The 17,020-nt window shown below is 40.6% G+C and overlaps 1 protein-coding gene and 1 long non-coding RNA gene across 3 annotated transcripts in view; one reads left to right on the top strand and one right to left on the bottom strand.

The window, feature by feature from the left end:
* LOC100889560 overlaps positions 1–15,659 on the bottom strand; it is a 36,533-nt gene extending 20,874 nt beyond the window's left edge. For both annotated transcript variants that reach the window (XM_030979081.1, XM_030979082.1), the window contains exons 1-5: positions 15,079–15,659; positions 13,410–13,635; positions 12,272–12,814; positions 966–1,617; positions 252–383 (exon numbers count right to left, since the gene is read on the bottom strand). In XM_030979081.1, coding sequence (XP_030834941.1) covers positions 252–383; positions 966–1,617; positions 12,272–12,814; positions 13,410–13,614 — 1,532 coding nt within the window. In that variant the 5' untranslated portion in view covers positions 13,615–13,635; positions 15,079–15,659. The remainder of the gene's footprint in view (positions 1–251; positions 384–965; positions 1,618–12,271; positions 12,815–13,409; positions 13,636–15,078) is intronic.
* On the top strand, positions 1,748–2,618 carry LOC115921554. The gene is made up of 2 exons (XR_004062991.1): positions 1,748–1,905; positions 2,556–2,618. It is a non-coding gene; the product is annotated as an uncharacterized LOC115921554 (long non-coding RNA).
* Positions 15,660–17,020: the final 1,361 nt, after the last annotated feature.

The following is a 17,020-nucleotide window of genomic DNA, read 5'->3' as shown; positions in this document are numbered from 1 at the left end:
CAATGAAATGGGAAGGAAAGATAATATGAGTATGAACTGAATCTTAACAAAGTCTTTGGTAGATTATTTGTGTCATGAATATTGAAGGAGGAAGATAACACCTAGCATTCCATAGAAGTGTGAACTAAAATTCTTGTTTAGTCTAGACTTAGTCCCGGGTTAACTTATGAGAATACCACCCCCTGTCTTTAAAGCTTGCCTAGATGATCTGTCTTTCTCTCTCAATGCCATCAATGTAAAACCACACTAACCTGGCATGATGAGAAAGAATCTCTTTCAGCTTGTCTACGAGGGACAGGATGTCTAGAGGAGGAGTCGAGATGCCTTCTCTGATGACTAGATGTAGATCTTGTACTGGGGAGTCACCACTGCAACACCTCAACCTGCCAAAATTTAATCATATTAAACTTCAATATTGTTGTTTGTTCTCTTCTCCCTTACAATAAAAATGTGGATTTATAATTTAAGAAAGTTAATAATAATAACAACAATATTCAGTTCTTGTATAGTGCATAATACGTTATGAAATAACACCTCTATGCACTTCCAAAGAGCTTTAGAAATTATTACCCTAGCTTTAGCTCCTATAGACTTAATGTACAATAGTTCATCAGAGAGTTTGGCATTGACCTTGTAACTCTGTTTAATGTAAATTCGTTCAGTATGTAACTGCTTGACAGAGTATTCATAACAGAGGTTAATAGGATGTGTTAATAACTGAGACAGGTCTTCAACAAGTTCAGGAAATGATTCTCAACCTTTTTTTTTATCCTGTCATGAACATTGATCTCATTTTCTTGTTTGATTTCAAACAAAAATTCTCAAATCTAGCCAATTCACAAGTACTCTGAACAACCAATATGAAGCTGCTGATTCATCATAATGAAATCAGTGATGTTATACACTTCATTGATATACTTATCAGACATGATACAACATTAAATGAATATCGCAGGTAAACTCACCGTATGTTCACCATTTCTGGATTGTGTCCAGCATCTTCTACAGCACACACAGCTGATGCACATACAGGAACCTGACTGGCTGAAACTGCTTTCATCTTGATAGAAAACCTCCTAGGTACAGAGCGTCCATCTACATAATCATGCCCAAAGTCCATCCTCAGTCTGTCAGGATGGACAGCTTCTTTGGCCACACTGCCTAGGTCCAGCCAAGACACCCTGTGGTCATCCTCAACTGTAGATGACCCACTGGATTCAAAACCGCTGTCCATAGTGTCGACATAACTGAAGTCCGACTTGGACTCCGCCGTTTCAGGTTCAAGGGTCGCAAGGTCAGGCCGATGGATTGCACAGCCCTTGCCGTAACGCTTCCTTGTTGGGGATGCCAATGCAGTGAAGCACTCTGCCTTGTCCTTGGCTACATCCTTCTCAAATGTCTCCTGCCCATTTCTCTTGCAAGGTTTTGTCCGTTGACTTGAAGTGATAAACGAACAAAGGTCAAACGGAGCACTGTCTTCAAGATGTTTTACCCAATCATCACCACCAGGAACAGTATAAATGGGCCACTCCTCATCCACATCAAAATCTAAGTGGATACCTTCATAGAGGTCAGTATCCAGTTGACACTTAATGTGGGAATCATTTTTCAGGCGACCTGTAATTTAGATAACAAATTAAATCAAAAATATATCACAGGCCATTTTACCCATCGACTACTGAATTCTTATATACCCACAGACTTTACACAGGATTCACTTGGTTCCCATTATCCCATAGGTTGATAATAATTGTAGATGACGTTGACTTGCTCAGAAATTTGTCGCCCTCTAGTGGCAGCTGATTTTTGGTTCGATGGAGCAAGCTGAGTTTGTTTGTTACCGAATGTTTTGATTTGTCAAAAATCGTATTCTGAGGGATATTCAGTTCACAAAAGGGCACAGAGGTCAGTATATTTATATATATGATGTTTGCTTGCAATTAAGTGCTGTTATGTAAAGGATTATGAAGATTAATTTGGATATAAAGCCAAGTCTGGCTGTATGTAGCGATACGTTCATGTACACGTGTAATGTGCGACTGTGTAGGAATTTACGTAGAACGGTAAATTCATTTATGAAATATTGGATAAAGTGAAGAGTAATGACTGATATATATGACTTATGACTGTATGAGACAGGTTTCATTTATCATAGTTATGAAAGTACTTGTATTAGGGTAATTTAGGACAAAGATAAATGAAGTTTACAAGGAAGGGTCTGGAAGGATCTACACTTTCTACTTACATAGAAAGGCATATGTGGGGCAATGAAAAGTCATTATTCTTTCGTCATTGGAGTTGATTCAATTTAGTTAGGCTGTCAAGTTACAAGGAGCCATGGAAGCCTTATAAATTGTATGACATAATGATTATAACGATTGGCAAGGGTTTATAGCCAAGATTATTTTGCGTAGATGATTCTGTGATCGATCGAAGCTGTAATCGATATAAATGCTCATTTCCTTATTTGATAACGTATTGAAGCATTGCAGTTGTGGTTAGATTCATTTGCATATTTACTTATTATGCTTGCAATTTTTGTCTTTGTCATACAGTTTTCACGGAGTTACACGGATGGATACGGAGACGTAAAATAAAGATTGACAACTCCCGTAAAAGCTTGTGTCTGACTGAATTTATTGGGTTTTCGTGATCGACAACAGTTACAGTGAAAACTCTTCCACAGTGAATCCCTACCAGAAGATTCCTTGTTTCTGCCGAGACTGGGAAGCTACAGAGACACCTGTTAATCATGACTGAAGAACAACCTGCTCCGCAGAAGCGACAGTCAGTCTCCACAGAAAGGAGCATCGAATACCAGCTCGATCTGAAGACTAAGAACTTCAGAAGCAGTGTGACCTCCTGGCGACGTAAGGCCAACAAGCTAAGAGCTGCACTAATAGATGATGTTGGTTTTTCTGATGTCAAGGCTCTTCGAGATGGGTTACAAGTACTGATGGACACTGTCATCAATGGGCAGGAGAACCTCACAGAGTTACGATTGTCCTCCGAGATAGCTGATGATAGTGAGGACAAATTAGAGGAAGTTGAGAAAGAACACAGTTCAATCATGAAAAGCACTCTTGACAGAATGATTGTTCTAAAGGAAGATGAAAAGAGCGATGATGCATCTTTGAGGCAAGCAGTCACTTTCGATGAACCATCACCTGTTGATCCACCATCACTTGTTGATCCGCCTGTTCATGAGACTTCACCCATTGACCCTTTGAGTCTCTTTGCAGAACAGTTGAGAGCCTCACGATTGCCTCTACCTGAACCGACTTCATTTGATGGCAATCCCCTCTTGTATCCAGGTTGGAAACACGCCTTCGACGTTCTAATTGATCGCAGTGGCATCACGCCTATGGACAGGTTCTTCTACCTTGAAAAGTACCTGAAGGGTCAACCCCTAGAGCTAGTAAAGGGATATGCTCTGATCGACAACGAAACAGCATATCATGATGCCAGAAAGGCTTTGGAAGAACGGTACGGAAATTCCTTTGTCATAGCTAAAGCCTTTCGAGACAAGATGGAGAGATGGCCTCGAATAGCCACAAAGGATGCACCTGGTTTGAGGAAGTTCTCTGATTTCCTACGGCAGTGTGTTACAGCAATGGACAAAATTCAGAACCTTCATCATCTGAATGACGACTGTGAAATTCGTAAGATCCTGACCAAGTTACCTGAATGGTTAGTTGTACGCTGGTCCAGGAAGGCTTATCAATGGGCAGACAGCAATGGCAGCTTTCCTCCTTTCAAGCTGTTTGCACGTTTCATCGAGGAGGAGTCAAAGATTGCTTGTTGTCCCATCACCTCTGTTTATGGATTGAGGGAATCAAGATACGAGAGAGGAAAGGCAGCAGTATCAGAAGTCAGAACATTAGCAACTGATGCTACTAGCAGTAGGAATCAGAAAGGAATGGGTGATAGAAAGACTGTATCCTGCTTGGTCTGCAAGAAGCCACACTCCTTGGAAGAGTGCCATACCTTTTCAGCATGGGAGATGGCAGAGAAGAAGAAATTTATCGTTGAAAAGGGCTTGTGCTATGGGTGTCTAAAGGTTGGTCATCGATCAAACGAGTGCAAGAAGAGAAGCACTTGTAAGGAGTGTAAAAGGAGACACCCAACAGCACTCCATGTTAAAGACTGGGTGAGGGTTAACGCTCAACCTTCAAATCAAGATACAACCCAAGATGAAGTGAGGTCATCAAGCTCACACATTGCAAGGAAAAGTAATGGACAAGAAACACTCAAAAGCTCGATGATTGTTCCTGTATGGTTGTCACATAAGGACAGTGTTGGTGAAACTTTGACATACGCCCTGCTGGATACTCAGTCAGATACAACTTTCCTACTCACATCCATCAAGGACGAAATGGGGCTACATGGGACTAAGGTCAACTTACAGCTATCCACGCTATCCATGAAGGACCAACGAATAAACAGTGAACGTGTGTATGGACTGCGTGTACGCGCACATGATGGCAAGGACAAATTAATTTTACCACCGACTTACACACGTGACATCATGCCGGCTGACCGGACACATGTACCAACTCCAGAGACTGCTAAGTCCATTCCTCACCTGCGTGATCTTAGCAGCAAGCTCATTCCACTACAAGATTGTGACATAGGCCTATTGATTGGTTATGACTGTGCGAGAGCCTTGTTGCCGAGAGATGTGATTCCTGCACCATTCAACAATGGACCATATGGCATACGAACCGACCTTGGATGGAGTATTGTAGGAACAATACGTAGTGACTACAACCGCAAGAATGACGACCGTATTGGCATCAGTCACCGGTTGATGACAAGAGAAATTCCAGAGACATTGGTGATAGACAGAAAGGAAGTCTTCCTTTCTGAAAGGGTGACAACCAAGGAAGAGATCACACCCTTACTAGTGAAGAGTATAATGGAAGCTGACTTCACTGATACAAGTGTAGAAGGGACGGCTTTCTCCCAGAATGACATCAAATTCCTTGACATCATGAATAAAGGAATACACATGAGTGATGGTCACTATGAGATGCCGCTTCCTTTTAAGGATGAAAGACCTCAACTCCCGAACAACAAAGCCCAAGCATGGTCGAGACTTGTACATCTGGAGAAGAAGTTCAGACACAACATAGAATACCAAAGGAAGTATACAGAAGTGATGGAGACGCTTATCAACAAAGGATATGCCGAGACTGCTCCAATGACTGATACTGTGGGTGCTACCTGGTACATACCACATCATGGTGTAGTGCAACCCAACAAGTTAAGAGTTGTATTTGACGGCAGTGCACAATACAGAAGTCATTCTTTGAACAGTCACCTACTCACTGGGCCGGACCTCACAAACAAGCTCACCGGGGTGCTATGTCGATTTCGACTTGAGAATATTGCATTCATATGCGATATACAAGAAATGTTTCATCAGTTCAAGGTGAACGAAGAAGATAGAGACTATCTAAGATTCCTGTGGTGGAAAGGTGGAAACCTTGAAGAGGATCCAAGTGTGTACCGCATGACAGTGCATCTCTTTGGAGCTGGGTCATCACCTGGGTGTGCTAACTTTGGGCTGCGACAACTAGCGACAGATAATGCCGCTGAATTTGGAGAGGACGTCAAGAATTTCATTCATAGAGACTTCTACGTTGATGATGGACTCAAGTCGATGTCTACAGCTCAAGAAGTGATACAATTGATCACCAGAACCAGGCTGCTGTGTGAAAAGGGTGGCTTACACATGCACAAGTTTGTATCCAACGACAGAGATGTGCTGAATTCTGTACCAGAGAAAGACAGAGCCAAGAATGTGAGAGAAATCAACATTCAAAGTGACGACTTACCCATTGAGAGGGCTCTTGGTGTCCAGTGGTGCGTTGAGTCAGACACATTCAATTTCAGACTCACCCTTCAAGATAAACCTCTCACCCGTCGAGGAGTATTGTCTACAGTAATGTCCATATATGACCCATTGGGTCTGATAGCTCCAGTCGTCTTGACAGGCAAACGAATTCTACAGGAGCTATGCAACTCATCAAAGGACTGGGATGACCCTCTTCCTGACCATTTGAGGGAACGATGGGATAGATGGAGAACTGACTTGCTTATACTCCCCACCATATCAATCAACAGATGCTACAAACCAACTGAATTTGGAGAGGTGAAGTCAGTAGAATATCATCATTTTGCTGATGCAAGCACCAGTGGATATGGACAGTGTACTTATCTGAGAGTCACTAATGCTGAAGGACGAGTTCATTGCTCCCTCGTCGTTGGAAAGGCTAGAGTAGCACCGCTGAAACTGGTAACAATTCCCCGTTTAGAATTGACAGCAGCAGTCATTGCTGTTAAGGTCAAAACCTTCTTGGATGCAGAACTACGACTTGATGAGGCTACGCATACATTCTGGACTGACAGCAATGTAGTTCTTGGGTATATCAAGAACTCAGAGAAACGTTTCCATGTCTTTGTGGCAAACAGAGTTCATCAGATTCGACGTCACTCCTCTGCATCACAATGGAGACATGTGGAATCAAAGGAGAATCCTGCTGATGAAGGCTCGAGAGGTCTGCTTGTACCCCAGTTAAGAGATTCCAAGTGGCTACACGGTCCTGAGTTTCTGTGGAAGGAGACGTTTTCCAATGAGTCCAATGAAGGAGAGATGTTCGACATAGAAGATGACGATCCTGAGTTGAAGAAATCTCAGGTTCATACTTCTCAGACCAGTACGCATAGCCTTGATTCCAGTAGACTGAATCGATTTTCGACTTGGAACAAGGCTAAGAGAGCAGTTGCTAATTGTTTGCTATTTATCTCTTGCCTGAGACAACGTTGCCATAAGAAACGTACCAGAAGACAGTGCAAACTTTCTGAGGAGAAGAGCATCAATCTAGAATACCTGCAGAAGGCCGAAATAGAGATAGTGAGAATGGTACAGAGGGAAGCCTTTCCAGATGAAATCCAGACCCTAACTACCATTCAGAGAGGAAATGACTTGACTAACAGAAAGAAAACTCGTCAGATGAAAAGAAGCAGTCGACTCCATCAGCTCGACCCCTTCTTAGATGACCAGGGAATCCTGCGAATTGGAGGACGCATTCGTAAATGCGATGAGCCATATGAGATGAAGCATCCAGTAATCCTTCCTCGGAAACATCACATGACTGAACTCATAATACGTCATTGTCATGAGCAGACTGCACACCAAGGAAGGGGTATGACACTTAACCAGATCAGGCAAAATGGATTCTGGTTAATTGGAGGTAGCAGTAGAGTGTCAAAGTATATACGTTCATGCGTCATCTGCAATAGACTGCGCCGTCCTACTTTGACTCAGAAGATGTCCGATCTACCCACTGACAGACTCACACCAGAATCACCATTCACATTTTCTGGAATGGATTGTTTTGGACCTTGGTTGATAAAGGAGGGTAGGAAGGAATTAAAGAGATATGGACTTTTATTTACATGCATGGCATCCAGAGCTGTGCATATTGAAACCCTCAACAGCATGAACACAGACTCATTCATCCAGGCATATCGACGTTTCGTAGCCATTAGAGGTCCAGTACGCCAACTGAGATGCGACAGAGGCACAAACTTTGTAGGAGCTGCATCTGAATTTCAGAGAGCCTGGAAGGAAATGGACCATGCCAAGGTCCAGAACATTCTACTGAATGATGGATGTGACTATGTTGAGTTCAAATTCAACGTTCCCTCTGCAAGCCATATGGGGGGAGCGTGGGAAAGACTGATCAGATCCGTTCGCACTGTGCTGGATACGTTGCTGCATCATTCTGGAAGACAACTAGATGACGAGTCTCTACGCACTCTGATGTATGAAGCAGCTGCAATTGTCAACAGCAGACCACTGACGACGGACAATCTGAGTGACCCTATGTATCCTGTACCGCTGACCCCGAATCATCTCTTAACTATGAAGACTTGCATCATTCTTCCTCCCCCGGGATGCTTCCAGCGGGTTGACCTGTATTCCAGGAGACGATGGAGAAGGGTTCAACATCTACTCAATGAATTCTGGAGCCGTTGGAGGAAAGAGTTCCTTCACAACCTGCAAACGAGACAGAAATGGACTGCTCCACAACGAAATCTGAGAGTCGGAGATGTGGTCGTTGTTAAGGATAACAATGCTCCTAGAAACGCATGGCCAATGGGTAGGATTACGGAAACTTATCCCTCGGATGATAAGCATGTTCGTAAGGTTAAGATCGCAATGGGTGAACAGAAACTGAATGCAGTAGGAAAGCGAACTACCCCATGTTCTTACCTTGAGCGTCCGATTCATAAACTAATATTACTTGTCCCACAGGAAGACCAGGAGTAATTCCCGGACAAGGAGCCATAGCGTAACTTTGCGAAGATTATTTTTAATTTCACTCGTTTAAAGGAAATTTATGACCTGAAGTCATGTTTGTATCATATATGGATGAAGATGACATTGAGACATTAAAAAATGATACATGAACTCCTGAATTTATTTGAACTGGACCAAATGAAGGTCTGAACTCAGAGACTAGAGACTCACATTTTCTTTGGGTCTGAACTCAAAGACTAATTTCTTGTACATTTGAGACTGAATTGAGAGACTAGTACTTTTTACTTTGATCTGGGTCTTAATTTAAAGACTAGGGTTTGGTACGATTTGTGTCTGACATCCAAAATTAAGCTATGCGCAATGTTGGGCCTGACTTTAAAAATGGTCCATTTTGCATGAAGGGTCTGTAGGAAAGACTAAGACTAATTTATGCATGATATTGTTTTTTGTCTGGTTTTGAATTACGGTAACTGGAAATTTTTTATTTCAGTTTAGGCTTGACAAGAAGTCTGAAAGTAAAGACTAGAAATGTATTGCTTTGAAGAAACCCTTAGTATGATTTTGATTTCAGAATCAATCGGGAATGCAATTATTTGTCATGGTTTAGAGTTGTAAATTCTTCTGCGCACTGAAGGAGTAGAATTTCTGGATAGTTTGCATTCAGTAAGTTTGTCATACCCGGTCAAGTCAACGGCAAATTATTTATGCAGGTTGATGCTAACTTTTGAGTATTTCAATTTGATTTGAAAGGAGTACCGGTATAGTGTCCAGAAATCAGAAGAATTCAAGTGTTTTGTTTTTTTGGCCTATGAAAATGACAATTGGTCAATAAGTTGTTTTTGTCATTTTCAATGTTCACTTGTGTGTATAAGGAAGTCATAGTTTTTTTCATGACTACAGGGCAATCAGTGAATTTACACCAGTTCGGATCTCTAAGAATTTGTAAATGTGCTTGTGCTCATTTAAAACGGTTTGATAGGAATTTAATACTTACATGTTATTTCTTGATAATTGGTGACATAGATTACATTCCATCTGATATTCCAGACCAGTGGTCAGAACCTTGTTATTTTTACTAAAATGTGAAAATTTACTTGTTGAATGATATTCCATATATTAATTTGCATACTTTGGCTTGATGTAATATCATGCATGTATATAATGTGAAGTACGTACTGTACAACTTTTTGATCTCTGTGGAATTTTTCGGTTAATAACTGGCAAAGAAATACCTATAGAGGGTAAATTAGTTTCAGTTTTTCAACTGATTTAAAGGAGCCATGTAGATGACGTTGACTTGCTCAGAAATTTGTCGCCCTCTAGTGGCAGCTGATTTTTGGTTCGATGGAGCAAGCTGAGTTTGTTTGTTACCGAATGTTTTGATTTGTCAAAAATCGTATTCTGAGGGATATTCAGTTCACAAAAGGGCACAGAGGTCAGTATATTTATATATATGATGTTTGCTTGCAATTAAGTGCTGTTATGTAAAGGATTATGAAGATTAATTTGGATATAAAGCCAAGTCTGGCTGTATGTAGCGATACGTTCATGTACACGTGTAATGTGCGACTGTGTAGGAATTTACGTAGAACGGTAAATTCATTTATGAAATATTGGATAAAGTGAAGAGTAATGACTGATATATATGACTTATGACTGTATGAGACAGGTTTCATTTATCATAGTTATGAAAGTACTTGTATTAGGGTAATTTAGGACAAAGATAAATGAAGTTTACAAGGAAGGGTCTGGAAGGATCTACACTTTCTACTTACATAGAAAGGCATATGTGGGGCAATGAAAAGTCATTATTCTTTCGTCATTGGAGTTGATTCAATTTAGTTAGGCTGTCAAGTTACAAGGAGCCATGGAAGCCTTATAAATTGTATGACATAATGATTATAACGATTGGCAAGGGTTTATAGCCAAGATTATTTTGCGTAGATGATTCTGTGATCGATCGAAGCTGTAATCGATATAAATGCTCATTTCCTTATTTGATAACGTATTGAAGCATTGCAGTTGTGGTTAGATTCATTTGCATATTTACTTATTATGCTTGCAATTTTTGTCTTTGTCATACAGTTTTCACGGAGTTACACGGATGGATACGGAGACGTAAAATAAAGATTGACAACTCCCGTAAAAGCTTGTGTCTGACTGAATTTATTGGGTTTTCGTGATCGACAACAGTTACAATAATAATAATAATAATAATGATAATAATAGAAGGGCATGTTTTTCATGTAACCCTATACACAGACCTGCCAACCTCTGGAATTCAAAAACTGTATTCTGTAATCCCAAAAGTTGTATTTTACTGACAAAAGTTGTATTCTTGAAAATAAACACGGATTGTTACGCGGTTCAATGCCTCTTACAGTTTCTACCTACAGGAAGAATTTTTGTATTGATCATTGGTTGAATATGCATGATTTCGTCATGACTGGCGTGTTCGATGAACCAATGAACATCCCCAAATTGTCAGTGTGAGATGCTTGTAGGATACTTTACAGGACAGAATGGACATTTTGCCATTGAAAATGGCGGACGCACACACAAAATATTAATTTTAAAAAAATTATTAAAAAAAAAAAAAAAAAAAAAAAAAAAAAAAAAATCATTTTTCTTTTTTTTCTTTTTTTTTTTGAAAATCGTATTTTATTAAGGAAAATCGTACTGTCTTATTTGCTTCTAAAAATCGTACTAAATACGACTAAATCGTACTGGTTGGCAGGTCTGTATACATATATATACCAGTGGCTTCATCATTTCTAAGGTTGCAAGACAAAGTAATTGAAAGTGATGACAGATCTTTAATTTATCTGTAATATAATACTGTAAACAAATCATGACATGCAATACAGAGTTACATAGTGTTTTCTGCTTTCAAATTCAATATCTTAAAGCTTTTCTCCATTAAGTTCTCAGAAAAAATAATTGACAAACAAGTCAACGCAAAGCGTAGCATCCCCTCGCAGGGTACAAATGGCCTATATACGTCAGAACAAGTTACCTCCATCGGACTATGCTATTATATTACTAGCAAGGAAGTTAACCACATTTTCACATTAGGTGTTTCTGCATATTTAATGAGCTATGACCTTTCACCTTTGACCTACATACTCAGAAATCGAACTTAGGCTGTACATGTATTTTGAAACCATGTACCTTCATATTAAATTTCATGAAAATTCGTCAAACATTATTCAAGTTATCGAAGGGAAACCATATTCACATATTTAATGAGCTATGACCTTTGACCTACATACTTCAAAATTGAACTTAGGCTGTGTTTTGATACCACAAACCTTCATATCAAATTTCATTAAAATCCGTCAAACTATACTAAAGTTATGGATCGGAAACCAGATTTGCATATTTAATGAGCTATGACCTTTGAACTACATACTCGGAAATTGATCTTAGGCTGTGTTTTGATACCATGTACCTTCATATCAAAGTTTTGGTATGGGGTCATGAATTTGGTTCAAATTAGCATATTGGAAGCATATGCGTTCCTACAATATACATTGATCGTTGTCGCGGGTGAAATCGAGTCTAAAGTTATGAAATTATAAATAATAAACTCTTTATGTTGTATAGCCCCCTCTCAAGGTCAAGATATTAATTTAGCTATGAAACAATGTTTTTTGACTAAAATCGACCTGTTTGGAAATTATGTTCCCAACTACATATTCTGAGATTTTCATGATCGCAGCTACCATTGTACGACCATAGGCGCTATATTCAATTTTTCTCGAAAACAGAAAGGTTTTTTGGGCTAATTTTTTTTAGTGCTTATAATACATCTACAGGGGCATCCAAATATATCAAAATGGTAAAGATTCACTATCCACCCAATTTTCAAAATTTCCCAAAACTTTGTATTACCTTTAAGGGATGTCAGTCACAACTTGGATTAATAATCAGATTTACCTGCTGAATGTCTCTTAATAATCTTATCCCACTCTTCATCAAAATGTCTATACTTTGACTGCATGATACAATGATGCAGGGGAGTTGGACGAAGCACCTCATATCGTAGCTCCGGTAACCTAGGCACATGTTCTGCACCTCTGTTACCAAGCGTGGGGATGGCAATCCTCTTTCCCGTCCTCGCCCTCTCCCTTCTTCGCTCTGCCTTTTCCTCTCTGCGATTACGAACAGCCTCTGGGTTGGATAGAAGATCTTCCTGGTAAGAGCAGTTCTTCCTGGCCCTCCTACAGCTGCTTCCTGCAGGGTTTGACCGATGAACAGCTTTACAGGATGGCTTCCATGTATTTTGAAAACATTCGATAAACTCGCTTCCAATGTTATTCTTGAAGCTGGGTATCTCCCGCTCCACCATGACGACTTGGTAATCACAGTCTTTGTGGAATTCCCTGTCAGCAATGCCCTCAGCAATCATGGCTGGTAACAACCATCTCTTTTTCTTATTTAAAGAGTACAGGACCAGCTCTCTATTAAGACGACCAATTTCTGAGAACACATAAATGAGAGGGGTGATTTTCATTTTCAAAGACTTAATTATATAACGGGTAACAAATTTAGCACTGAAGCTCAGGCAATAGGAGGCGAGTTGGCTCAGTCGGTAAAGCGTCTGCCTGTCGAAGCAAAGATCCCGGGTTCGACTCCCACCCAGGCGTTGTGTGTTAACGTGCCCTTCCCTTCTTCATAGATGCAGGTTATGTCAAGTGGAAAACACTCTGTCCCTCGGATAGGATGTTAAATGGAGCCCCACCGTGTTCAGGAGAGTCACCACCCTTGCACGTTAAGAACCCATTGTACTATTTGTATAAGAGTAGTGTAATGGTCCACCTGCATACCCCAACCAGGCCGAGTATATGGCATCTGCAAGAATCTTCAGTATTGAAGGAGGCAGATTATCTTGAAGAAGAAGAAGAAGAAGAAGAAGAAGAAGAAGAAGAAGAAGAAGAAGAAGAAGAAGAAAAAAAGAAGAAGAAGAAGAAGAAGGAGAGGAAGAAGAATTTCAAGGATGACAAAAGGAAAACCCACAAATTTAATAAACAGGAATAACCTACAAAATTGAAAAGACCCCAGAAATACTACGCACCTGAATTTGACATCAATCCACCATCTTGAACAATCTCCTCAAAATCCATTGAATGGCTGGCATTGAATAATCCATTCTTCACTTTGAGGATGGCATACTGCCCTTTGAAGGCAGACATATTGCCCCAGGTAGCTTGCCTTTGGATGTATCGCAGGGTCTTCCCACTGCGAGTCATGCACTTCTTTCTCCCGAGGCTTGCTGCCATCTTGGCTGATCTTCTGTTGTACTGTGTAATAAAAAAAGAAATATATTATGAAGAGGCCTATAAACTTTAACCCATGATAAGCAAGTTAACCCATTTCCTAAGAAACCCTGGGGAGTGTTTCACAAAGACTAAGATCAACTTTAAGTTGGACTTACATGTAACTATGGCAGGTCGTTCATGCCACCATTTGCTCTCACTATTTACTGGCACTTGTCTCTCAAGGGACGTACAAATCATGGTCACAAATCTACAGAATTTATATTTTTTGATAATTCATTATTGAAGGGAATTTTTTTCTTCTAAAGATCATAATGGTGAGAGCAAATAGTGGCATGAATGGCCTGCCATATCTAAGTTCAACTTTAAGTCGGATCTTATATTTGTGAAACACTCCCCATGCCAGGTGTACCTATGGGATGAGAGAATTCAGTACATTGACTGGAAATACTGAATCTAATGCTATGGTCACATAACCCAAAAGTAGCCTGGTCGGCGGCCGAGCGGCGAGTTTTTAACCAATTCTGTCCGGCGGCTGCCCGGCCACCGAGCGGCGGCCGCCCAGGCACCGCTCGTTTTTAGGGCATCGCTCGGTCGCCGCTGAAGTTTTAGCGCGGAGTTAAAATTTGGGTGGCACCTGCTCACTTTCCAGTCGCCGCCCAAAATACGCTCGGTGCCTGGGCGGTCGCTGACCGGGCACCGACGTAATCGCTGGGCGATGCCTAATTCCAGCAGCGACCGAGCAGGCTACTGATCGGTCGGTCGCTGCTCTGATTTGTGACCATAGCTTTATGTACACTTGACTTGGTAGATTCAGAACAATTAAATCGGGAGGTTAAGTCTGAAAAATGTCTTGACATTTATATTCATAACCCTGCCAATCGTCCCCCCCCCCCCCAAGAATATGAATCACCATTTTTCCAAAGACTTCTTCAAATTATAATTTCAAATGGTTGGAAAGATGGAAAGATATAGATGCCCCAAAACATTGTAGACTCTAAGTCAAAATTGTAATTACTACCGGTACCTCTTTACATTTTGAAAAAATGTGACTCAATGGCCAACCCGCTGTTTGAATCGTTTAAGTCTGAAAAAAATCTTGACATAATGACATTTATGTTAATAAACCTGCCAACCCTCCTCCCTCGCGTTTCGTCCCCCCCCCCCCCTCAAAGAATATGAATCACCCTCTTTTTCCGAAGACTTCTTCAAATTATAATTTCAAATGGTTGGAAAGATGGAAAGATGCCCCAAAACATTGTAGACTCTAAGTCAAAATTGTAATTACTACCTCTTTACATTTCGAAAAAAATGTGACCCAACGGCCAACATACAACCTGCTGTTTGAATCGTTTTCATATACTTAGTAGTACCGTAGTACAAGCTCTGAGCTCCCTGGAGTTAGCTCAGACTAGTCAGAGCTCAGCCTCCGCTCAGAAAGCATTCAATAATTTTCAATAGACTTACATGAAATATGGATGACAGATCCTATGTGCCTCCTTCAACCTTCCAAGCCTTGCACAATCACCGTCTGATTCGACCAATTTACCCAGGCCATTAAATACATGCTTAAAAAACACATCATTATATATAGTTCGTCTGCTCTCGTTACAGGCCATGTTGCAATCATAACACAGTGGGTGCACGTATTAGGCAATGATGTCATTGTTTAGTCTCTACTCGAGAGCTAAAATAATTCAAATCGCCAGTATCAAGCACAAAAACATCTAGCCGGTAAAGTAAAAGCAAGCTATATCACAGGAATGAATAATTACATCTGAAAAGAGACCAAGAAGTCAAAACTAAAACAAAGTCATGCGCTATGAAAAAGTACGTGCTAATCATGTCGTCAAACGAAGATATAAAGGCAATATATAGATGACTCGGCCTTGGTTATCAAGTTTGGATTTTAGGCTGTAGGCGTATTGTAAAGCATTTCTTTATAAAGTGTTGTTTTAATTAGTACTTTAGAATTAGTGTAATGCAATAGAAATGTATTTTCGATCTAGTAAAACAATTAAGTAATATATTGCAATAATGTACAATTCTAAAGAAGTTATATTAGGCCTACTTCTTTCCATCTTTCCAACCATTTGAAATTATAATTGAAGAAGTCTTTGGAAAAAGACAGAAATAACCGTCTGATATGGGTCATTTCTTTAATAAAACTGACATTTGTTGACATTCCCCATATAATCGGAGGTCTAGTGGAGCCAGACGTAGTCTCAGTGGAACAACCGACGATTAGAGAGACTGAAGCTTTCGGTCTAGGTACGCATATGCTTGTTCCCTCTTTTTGAAAGCACCCCCTATCTGAGGACTGCCAACACTTCCGAACCCCCCTTTCGCGGGATTTTCGGGGCTTTTCCTGCCTTGGAGACCCCCCTAAATCCAGAAAAATGCTCAATGTACCCCCTAAATTCGGAATAATTTCTCAGGAGTCCAAAGAGATAAGAGAAAGAAAAAGAAAACACCCCCTTTTTAAAGAAATCTCCGGGTGAAAAGTTAATACACCCCCTTTTTTACAATTCTCGGGCCAGACTTTGTCGCACGTAAAGTAGGGCTACCCTTTTACCGGACATTTTGGTAACACTCATGGGGTCCGTCCGTTCTCGGAACGGGGGGGGGGGGGTGGGCGGGCTTCAGTGCCGATCGGACACATCACAAATCCACCGGGCCTGGATCTTTTATTTCATGTCAGCTATGAATTTCCACGGTTCTAAGACCAATTTGGCCTACCCCTGGACAATCACGTATACCCCGGCAATTATACCAACGGGAAAATTACCCCCAGAGGCGGCCTTCCCAGGGGGGGGGGGGGGGGGGCATGCCCCCCCACTTTTTCAAGCACCCGAAATGTGCCTCTTTGTACATAGGAAAGTGCCCCTTTATCTTTTTTAGAAAGTACCCCTTTTTACATAGGAATAGTGCCCCTTTTACTTTGACAAGAGCCCCTATTTGTAAAAGTGCCCCTTCCCCTTTGCAACTCTGATAAATGCCCTTTTTATTGGGACACGTGCCCCTTTCCTTCGACAAGTTCCCTTTTTCCTTTGCAAGAAGTGTCCATTTCCATTCTCATAAGTGCCCTGTTTAATCTCTAGTAAGTGCCCCTATAGTTAAAGGGACTTTGTAACATTGTTCAGATGAGAGATAGTGGTGCTAAGGCAGTGACTTCAATGCTAGATGTACAATTAAAGATAATCTGAAAATTTGAGCGAACACGGACCATTATTCATGGTACAAATTGGGAAAACTGATCCGATCGATTCCTTAATTCTCCCAACTATATAATAACAATTTAATTACATTTTAGGTGAATGGAATCTCACAAAGCAATAAAATGGCTCTACATTTTATTCCAGACATTTAAGTGTTGACAGATTTTTTATAGCCTGTTTTTATGTTTTTT

This window comes from Strongylocentrotus purpuratus, unplaced genomic scaffold (assembly GCF_000002235.5).
Source record: "Strongylocentrotus purpuratus isolate Spur 01 unplaced genomic scaffold, Spur_5.0 spur5_scaffold_10, whole genome shotgun sequence".
Lineage (NCBI taxonomy): Eukaryota > Metazoa > Echinodermata > Echinoidea > Camarodonta > Strongylocentrotidae > Strongylocentrotus > Strongylocentrotus purpuratus.
This window is presented reverse-complemented; position numbering and strand designations above follow the sequence as displayed.